The 9894-nt window shown below is 42.7% G+C and overlaps 1 protein-coding gene across 1 annotated transcript; it reads left to right on the forward strand.

The window, feature by feature from the left end:
* Window positions 1-814: 814 nt before the first annotated feature.
* On the forward strand, window positions 815-9894 carry gsg1l2b (gsg1-like 2b). The gene is made up of 5 exons (XM_084141403.1): window positions 815-1121; window positions 2579-2626; window positions 5009-5161; window positions 9008-9119; window positions 9337-9894. The coding sequence occupies exons 1-5, from the start codon at window positions 818-820 to the stop codon at window positions 9677-9679; spliced, it is 960 nt and encodes a 319-aa protein (XP_083997529.1). The 5' UTR covers window positions 815-817; the 3' UTR covers window positions 9680-9894.

Below are 9894 nucleotides of genomic sequence, written 5' to 3' on the forward strand. Positions count from 1 at the left end.
TTACTTTTACTTTTGATACTTAAGTACATTTTAGTAATTGCATTTACTTTTGATACTTAAGTATATTTAAAACCAAATACTTTTACTCAAGTAGTATTTTACTGGGTGACATTCACTTTTACTTGAGTCATTTTCTATGAATGTATCTTTACTTTTACTCCAGTGTGAAAATTGAGTACTTTTTCCACCACTGATAAATGTAACACTAGTCACTTTAATGTTTACATATCTTGCATTACTCATCTCATATGTATATAATGTATTCTATACTATTCTACTGTATCTTGTCTATGCCACTCTGACATTGCTCCTCCATATATTTATTTATATATTCTTAATTCCGTTGCTTTACTTAGATTTGTGTGAATTGGGTATATGTTGTGAAATTGTTAGATATTACTTGTCAGATATACTGCACTGTTGGAGCTAGAAACACAAGCATTTCGCTACACCCGCAATAACATCTGCTAAACACGTGTATGTGACCAATAACATTTGATTTGATTTGATTTGATACAGACAGACAGACAGGTAGGAGCTGGCAACCTTCCCCCCTTCCGCGGAGGAGGAGAGACAGAGAGATACACTGGAAAGGAGGGGTAGGAGGAGGAGGGGGGGGTAGCTACAAAGTGAGAGTATCAGACTCTCAAAAGACCATATCTGAGGATTGGCTCCACATGCAGGAGTCTTGCGCAGCTGTAATTACCCGCGGATATATTATCGGAAAGCCGGATAACTGTAGGAGGACCTGAGGAGAAGTCGCCATATCTTGTGTTAAACGTTCGGATTAGTGCATCTCCCATTCCCGGTTGCCATTATGGGAGGGATAGATCGGCAGCGGAGGGTATCTCTGGCTCTTACCTTGAACTTCCTCGCGCTGATTCTAGCCGTGACTGCGTTGACTACCAGCTACTGGTGTGAGGGGACACGGAAAGTTGCGAAACCTTTCTGTACCGGACCGTTCACCACGAAACAGTCGTTCTGTATCAGGTTCAACAGCTCGAACATTAACGACAGCAGACTGGTCCAGTACATCTGGGAGTCTGGCGAGGACAAGTACATTATGAGGAAGTTCCACACCGGGATCTGGTTTTCGTGCGAGGAGAACGTCAATATGACTGGTAAGAGAGAGATGGTGCTTTCAAGACAACTGGAAACTCGGGGGAAAAAGGTCAAATCATGACGTCAGTGATTCTCAAGATGGAAAGTCGGAGCTCTAGAAAGATGCCAGATTTTCCGACATGGAATTCCTAGTTGGATGACCAGTCAAAATATTTTATCCAGTTGGAGCTTGTTTTTTTCCCAAGTTCCAATTTGTCTTGAACGCACTGAAGTCGGAAGTCGGAGATTTCCGAGTTCCCAGTTGTTTTGAATAGGCGTAGAGAAGCTAAGAGAACAAAACTTTTTTGCGCGCAGAGATGTGACGCACCTGCACGCATGTGTAAACATAAAGGAAATAGTCTCGTTTTTAAATGTAAAGTTATAATTGGCTTCTCACAATCATGGACTATGCAAATGTATGTATTTGTTCTTGTCTTTTGAGCGAAATCAAATGACCATAGTTGTTCTGTGAGCTGTATAAGGTAATATGTTTTTCATTTTACTGTTAAATTTAAAGAGGAAATCTGTCATTAAAACAATAACAAAGTTGAGTTAAATAGCTGAGGGATGGGGCTGGGAAAATGTAACCACTCTCAAATTCATAGACAGAGCTATGGAAGCAAGGGCTGACCATCCATGATATAAACATTATAGTTTTAACCATGTTTTGAGGCTGTTTGTTTACATTTACATTATAAACGTTGGAGTAAAACACGTTTATAATGTGAGTTCTGATAGGGTATGACAGTTTAACTAAGCTCATGAGGAATGTATAAGTTATACTCTTCAAGAGTCAATGGGTAGGCCTATATATCATACATTTACCGTTTAAAAGAAAATGAAACAATCCCACCTTGATTAATTGAATACCGACACTGTGACATAGTTGCATGTGTTGCATGTGAAGGGTTTTTGGAGCTATTGATGTAATGACAGTGTCCATCTCTGAAATTGCACGTTCCTTCAAAAATATTGGATAGCCTAAGTGAAAGATTACACTCAACAAGAGCAAGAATGTCAAGCGTGAGAAATTACATCGACAGTTCACAATACATTTCTAACAATAGACCTATTTTTGAACGGATAACTGTTGCTGACCGATCATCGGATTTAAGAACACACATTTAAGATTCTGAGCCCATTATGGCAGAAATACAGAGAAATTCTGAACAGAATGGATAAAATAGCCTACAGATTTTTACAGTCACGTAATTATGTAATGAATGTTTGGTGTCAATCTTGTGTCACTGGGGTGGCCAACCGTCGTCCCGAAGAGCTGCTGGGTATGCTATGCATGCAGGCTTTTTCTCCAACCCTGCTCTGTTACACACCTGATTCAACGTCCTGCAGAGTAGTAGAATCAGGAGTGTTTCAACAGGGAGGGAGCAAAAGACTGCACAGGTTTAGCCACCTTAGAAATATGATGACTGAGTGTTTGACTGTATTGTTTTTGATTGTGTGGGATATTCTATTTCAGGTGAAAACTGCAGAAGTTTCATTTATGTCACACCCTCACATGAAAGAGGTAGGTTTTGTGTAATAACGTGTTATTACATTGTAATTGATGTGTTATTAACACAATTTGCTATGCATCTGTAAATGGCTATATGGATGTTTTATTTTTTCAAGATTCCAGTCATCTCTCATATCAGGAATTGCAAGTGCAGCTCAAAAGGTGCAAATTGAACCCAGTCACTTAATAATCATAGAGTAGGTTCACATGCTTAAGGCTTATTTGGAAGTGTCAATTGAAAAGTGCAAACCTAACAGAATTGAAGAAGAGTAGAAACACTGCGTTGTCCTGGGGAGCTACTGGGATTGCAGGCTTTTGTTCCTGCCCAGCATTAACACACCTGATTCTGCTAATCTAGGTCCTGATAAGCAGTTGATTAGTAGAATCTGGTGTGTTAGCTGTGCTGTAGTCACTCATTCAAATCCAGTAGAGTTTGGACTTCTATAGTTCTACAAAGAGGATGAGAGGATGGATAGAAAGAGAGAGGATGAATAGAGAGTGTCTCACTCTGCCAATCAGACATTCCTCCTCCTCCGTGTTGGCACACTAATTCACTACCACACAAAATACTGTTCAACACACAAACAAACACACACAAACACACAACCTGTCCGTGCCTAATTCAGTACCACACAAAAGACTGTTGAATAGCTTCCTGACAGGACAAGACCAGACACATGCACTGGCTGGAATTAAATCTTCCTGTGACATTGACAGAATAAAATAATGAGAATGACAGACACCCAAAACTGATTGTAATTTAGTTGTAACTTCACCTGTTCTATTCACCTGTTCAGTCTGAGAGATGTGATTAAACATGTTCAATTGTGAACTCAATTGATATTGAGTCCAATGTCACTGTCTCTGTGCCCAAAAGGGGCATTATTATGACTTATTTCAAAAGGGCCCTTGTTGGTTTTAATGTACTCTCAATCTCAGTTATGATTTGATTTCATCCAATAAGTCCATACCTTTCTCTGTGCTTTTGTGATGGGGGATATGTTGGTTAGGAAATTTAAGTAATTGAAATAGCTAAAGGGATACTCTCAGGTAGACAAAAAAAATACAAAATGTGAAAGAGACAGCCCCATCGATGTGGATGGGGGCGTGTTCGTCCCTTCGTTTCCTGTAGTCCACGATCAGCACCTTTGTCTTGCTGACATTGAGGAAGAGGTTGTTGTCCTGGCACCACACTTCCAGGGCTCTGATCTCCTCCCTATAGGCTGCCTCATCGTCGTCGGTGATCAGTCCTACCACCGTTGTGCAGTCGTGGGTGAACAGGGAGTACAGGAGGGGACTAAGCACACACCCCTGAGCGGCACCTGTGTTGATGGTCAGCGTGGCGTATGTGTTGTTGCCTACCCTCACCGCCTGGGGGTGGCCCGTCAGGAAGTCCAGGATCCAGTTGTAGAGGGAGGTGTTCAGTCCCAGGGTCTTGAGCTTGGTGATGAGCTTGGAGGGGACTATGGTGTTGAATGCTCTATGAACAGCATTCTTACATAGGTATTCCTTTAGTCCAGGTGGGTGAGGGCAGTGTGGAGTGCAATAGCAATTGTGTCATCTGTGGATTTGTTGGGGCAGTATGCGAATTGGAGTAGGTCCAGGGTGATGATGGTGTTGATTGGCGTTCTTGGGCACGGGGACTATGGTGGTCTGCTTGAAACAAGTTGGTATTACAGACCAGGTCAGGGATAGGTTGAAAATGTCAGTGAAGACACTTGCCAGCTGGTCAGCGCATGCTCTGAGTACACGTCCTGGTATTCTGTCTGGCCCCGCAACCTTGCGAATGTTAACCTGTTTAAAGATCTTACTCACATCGGCTACGAAGAGCCAGATCACGCAGTCATCTGGAACAGCTGGTGCTCTCATGCATGGTTCAATGTTGCTTGCCTCGAAGCAAGCATAGAAGGCATTTAGCTCGTCTGGTAGGCTTGCGTCACTGGGCATAGTAATACCTATGTAACTACCGTTTGTAACTATGTTGTTACTACAGTTATTACTGTGTAGTTACATAGTAATAGGGGTAACTTAATGTAACGTTTTACCATCCGTGGTCATATCAAGGACCATTCACCCCACCATCCATAGCCCAGGCAGCGAGTGTAGGTCAAGTGGGGGGTGTGTGTGTGTGTGTGTGTGTGTGAACGAGCATGAGTGTGGTGTGCGGCGTGTGTGTCTGTCTTAGAGACAGATACATCTTCTCTGTGACAGTGAAGGTTAATGATATGGGTGAATGGTTCACTGGTCCTACTCCCTCACCTAACCTCCCCCACCCACCCACCCTCTCTCTCTCTCTCTCTCTCTCTCTCTCTCTCTCTCTCTCTCTCTCTCTCTCTCTCTCTCTCTCTCTCTCTCTCTCTCTCTCTCTCTCTCTCGCTCCTTCTCTCCCTGTAGGAGTGCTGTGGCTGTGTATCGTGGCAGAATGTCTGTATATTCTCCTCCTGGCTACCGGAGGCATGCTCATGTCCATAGAGGCGTGTCACTTAGGAAACGTCATCGACGGCCTCAAACTCAACGCCTTCGCTGCCATATTCACTGTCCTTTCAGGTAACAACACATTTTCATGCTTTTTTTTGTTTGCACACGTGCATGTGCTTCTTGCTATTGAGTCAGTCCCTTTTCTCCCCTCCTCACTGTTAGGGTTAGGGTTAGAACAATGTTTAGTTTGTTAGTTTGCGTCTCAACCTTTTGATGCTGATTGGGACAATAGAAACCCTGCAGATCAGCACTGTCTTCACACTGGCAGCTTTAGGCAGCTAAAATAGCTCACTGCTATCTATGGGGCTGCAGACTGGGCTGGACTTGACAGTTACTCTTCCTATGAGGCTGTTTCCACCCAAGGAGCATTTGTCTTTTTAAGACGGCTGGTCTAGTTTTGTCTGGATTAGTATTGATCTGGTCCTGGTGGATGGATGTTGGTTATTAGAGGAGTTCACTTGCCTTCTGCAGACACAAGGCTTCAGTGTTCTGTTGGATAAGTGATGGTCTAGAGTAGACTCTAGACCCACCGAGCTGGTTTGTCTGCTCCTGGACTGTGCTCAAATGCTCGAGTAGGCTTAATCTGGATCCGGAAAACAAGACAATAATGTCTGAGTGGATGTTGGCTATGCTATCTGTCATCCAAACCTCTTGGCAGTCTTGCGTCCAGGTAATTTGCGGTCGTTTGGTTGGTAGGAAAGAACCAAGAGTGAGTAATGAAATGGTTTTATGTCCCCCTTTAATGGAATGGATGACCAAGCCACCTCAAGTCAACCACTGATTAAACAGACATTTAAAAACACAATTAAACTGTTCGCAAATAAAAACAGTCTCATCTCAGGGGAGTTATCCTGCCCTGCCTACAAACAACAAAATTAATCAATAAAAGGGTTTACTGTTGTTCCTGTTTTTAATGTGTTAATATAGTTTATAGAGAGGCTTACACAGTTTACCTAGCTCAGCATCTTGTTATAATGATTTCCAGAAGAATGCTAAAGGCCAGACCAGAGGCTAGAGAAACCATTATTAAACGTATGTATAATGGGGGTGTATGAAGAAAGAAAGAGGGATACCTAGTCAGTTGTACAACTGAAATGTGTCTTCCGCATTTAACCCAACCCCTCTGAATCAGAGAGGTGCGGGGGGCTGCCTTAATCAACATCCACGTCATCGGCGCCCGGGGAACAGTGGGTTAACTGCCTTGCTCAGGGGCAGAACGACATATTTTTACCTTGTCAGCTCGGGGATTCAATCCAGCAACCTTTCGGTTACAGACCCAACGCTCCTACCCGCCAGCCTAGAGGGGGAGAGAGGGAGTATGGAGGGAGAGAGAGGGGGGGAGGGGTATGAAAGGAGAGAGAGAGGGGGATATGGAGGGAAATCGTGAGGGAGAGCGGGAGAGAGCGAGAGAGAGAAAGAGAGAGGTCTTTGTTTTAGCACAAACAGCCCATATGGGTGATTAACTTTATGCTTTACCATTACCAAGAAGAGAACAATTCCCCCAACCCTTCAGCTTGGTTCACCCACCACTGGGAAATAAGCCTAGCTAAGTTTTAGGGAGGAAATATAAAGTTGTGTACTAGTAGAGGTGCTGCCTGAAGGAAGTTCTGAATGTGATTGATGGAAGACACATTGAGTATGTTTACATGCACACTAATAATGAGATATTCAACTGATTATGGCAGTAGGCCGAGTATACAATAGTCATGTAAACACTTCCCAGCTAGCACATTTGGTTCCTTGGAAGTTGTGAGAACATATGTTTTTGATTTCACATTGATTGTGTGAACGAAGCCATATGTTTCCTGACCGGTAAAACTGAATGTTTTTTAAACATTCTGAAAACAAAAGTAAACATTTCAATAAGACTTTTAAAAACAATGCTAGCTTATTTTGGGTAAAAAAACATTTATTTCCCTATAGGGTAATCCCAGGGAGAAGGATCACTCCAGCCCTGTGCCGCGGAGATTAAAAGCTGTAGGCTATATTCTCCATGCCATTAGAGCATGGCGTTTGCAACGCCAGGGTTGTGGGTTCGATTCCCACGGGGGGCCAGTATAAAAAAAATATGTATTCACTAACTGTAAGTCGCTCTGGATAAGAGCGTCTGCTAAATGACTAAAATGTAAAAATGTAAATGGGTCGACTGAGTGGGTGGATATCTGGACAGAACACAGGAGTTGATCTCTTCATTGGGTGACTGATCTGTGCTTGGGAGAAAGAGATAAAGATTGGCAGAGAGACAGGGTTGCCAGCTCATTTCCCGCCAGATTTTTCCCATCAGACCCAAGATTTGAACTGGCAACCCTTTGGTTGCTGGCTTGCCTCTCTAACCGTTAGGCTACCTGCCACCTTGATTGGCAATGATTGGCAGAGAGGGAGAGAGATTGGAGGTTTTGGCAGAGAGAGGGGAAGAGAGCAGAATTACAATTGTATGCAGCATGACACCAAGTTAGCCAACAGGCCAGTTAAGTGGTCATTCTGCCAATCCTCTACACTGGCACATCTCTGCTCTGCTTAACCAAGTGCTGTAATCCCATGGTTTCTAACTCTGGTCTAGGAGAGCTGCTACAGGGGGAGTAGGCTTTTGTTCCAGCCCAGCACTAACACACATTATTCGGCTATCAACTCATCATCAAGGACTTTAGGATTAGGATTAGTGTAGCTGAATCTGGTGTGTTTGTGCTGGGATGGAAGAAATGCCTGCACATCCTGTAGCGCTCAAGGACTACTGTAGGTGCCATTATAGCTCAACATTGTCACCCTGTGGTGAAAAATGGAACTTCACACACTTCTCTCTAATGCTCTATTCTACAGCACTAGACTAGTTTACATTTTACATTTTAGTCATTTAGCAGACGCTCTTATCCAGAGCAACTTACAGTTAGTGAATGCATACGTTTTTTATTTTTTATTTTTTCATACTGGCCCCCCGTGGGAAACGAACCCACATCCCTGCCGGCCAAACCCTTGCCTGGACTCGAACCAGGATCTCTAGTGGCACAGCTAGCACTGCGATGCAGTGCCTTAGACCACTGCATCGCAGTGCCACTCAGTTTTTCTCAATCGCATTCAAGCTATTTTTGGATCTGTGCTGAAACGTATCTATAGCAGAACAGCAATGATCAAATGCTTAAATACATTTACAGAACTTCTGATCATTTTCTTGACTTTGTACCTTACTTGCATATCTTAGACCATCTTTTGCTAAACTTGTCATCAGTGAATACAGTGTTCACCGAATATTAACACATTGTTTTCATCAGAAGAGAAATGTGTGCAATTGTGTTCACTATTTCTGGCAATCAGTAAATACTACTACACACAATTCTAAATCACCCCATCAGTTTCATACCATGTAAAATATAGGGACATTTCTATGGATATGGGGACTGTCAAAATGTTATTTTTTTTTTTTTTTTTTTTTTTTTTTTTACATATTGCAGACATGCAGATATTCAGAGAATTAAGTTTTGGTTATTTCTAAGTAACTTTGGGTTACTCCTAAGTCATCATCTCCAATGTTGTGATCTTCCATTTTAGAGCTTTGCTTTGGTGTGGAATGAGGCCTATACTGTACATTCATATCAGTTGTGTTCCTCCATTTTGTATTCACCTTTCCTTATTTCTATTGTGGATTGTGTTTCTTTCTGTTTTGTCTGCTTGGACTGAAGAGATAAGTATGGTTGCGTTAATCTTTTTGCAGGCAGTCGTGTTCTTTTTATGAATGTATTAGCAATTTTTACATTATAATATAGTTTATATTAATGTATTTATGTTTTGAGAAGGCAACTACATTTTGAAAACGCATTTACAGAGTTCTGTGTCTTGTGGACTCTGTTTTGAAAATCAACAACATTGTTCCAAAAAATGCATGTAAGTGATTGAGAAAAACTTTTTTACTTGACTTTCCAGGTCTACTCGGCATGGTGGCCCACATGATGTTTACCACAGCCTTCCAGCTGACAGTCAGTGTGGGGCCAGAGGACTGGAAGCCTCAGACATGGGACTACAGCTGGTCATACATGTAAGCACACACACAGAAACGTCTAAAAATCACTTTAATAATATGTCATTTTGAGTTTTTTTTTAAATCTCCCTCTTTACCAGTCCACTTCTCCTACACACATGCCAATAAAGATGTGACTTTGACTTGTAAATGTTTATTTTTTCATTCATAATTCTGTTTATCCATCATCTCCATGTTATTTTCTCTCACTCTCTCTCACTCTCACTCTCTCTAGCCTGGCGTGGAGCTCGTTTACAGCCTGCATGGCCTCCTCGGTAACCATCATCAACCGCTACACCAAGACCATCCTGGAGTTCAAACACAAGCGCAGAAACATCGAGAAGAACCTGAAGATCAAGCAGAAGCTTCTGGAGCTGGACTCTGGACCAGGGGTTGGGGTGGGACAAGTTGGACATGTGGAACAGGTGTGGGACATGTACATCAGCTCAGTACCCAGCTCAGGCTGCACAGCAGAGGAATTGCTGGACTTGTCCAGTAATGGAAGGAAGCTGTCCAATGCTTCAGTGTTTCTGGACCTGAATGACCTGCCAGATCCGCAAAGAGAGGAGTACTGCTGAGGAGGGAACTAGGGGACTGATCAAGGCACGCACAAATACGCATATACACACAAACACAAACACATACAAACAAAGATTACCTGTCATGCACTGCCACCCAATTTACAAACCAAATACCATCAGCAACTGTGACTTCATGTTAGAGGAGATCCAACTCCAAGTTTACCTGACGTTCCAAGCTGAGGTAGAGATGGGTAGAGGATAAGAGAGATGCA

Source organism: Coregonus lavaretus (assembly GCF_964263955.1).
Source record: "Coregonus lavaretus genome assembly, chromosome: 25".
Lineage (NCBI taxonomy): Eukaryota > Metazoa > Chordata > Actinopteri > Salmoniformes > Salmonidae > Coregonus > Coregonus lavaretus.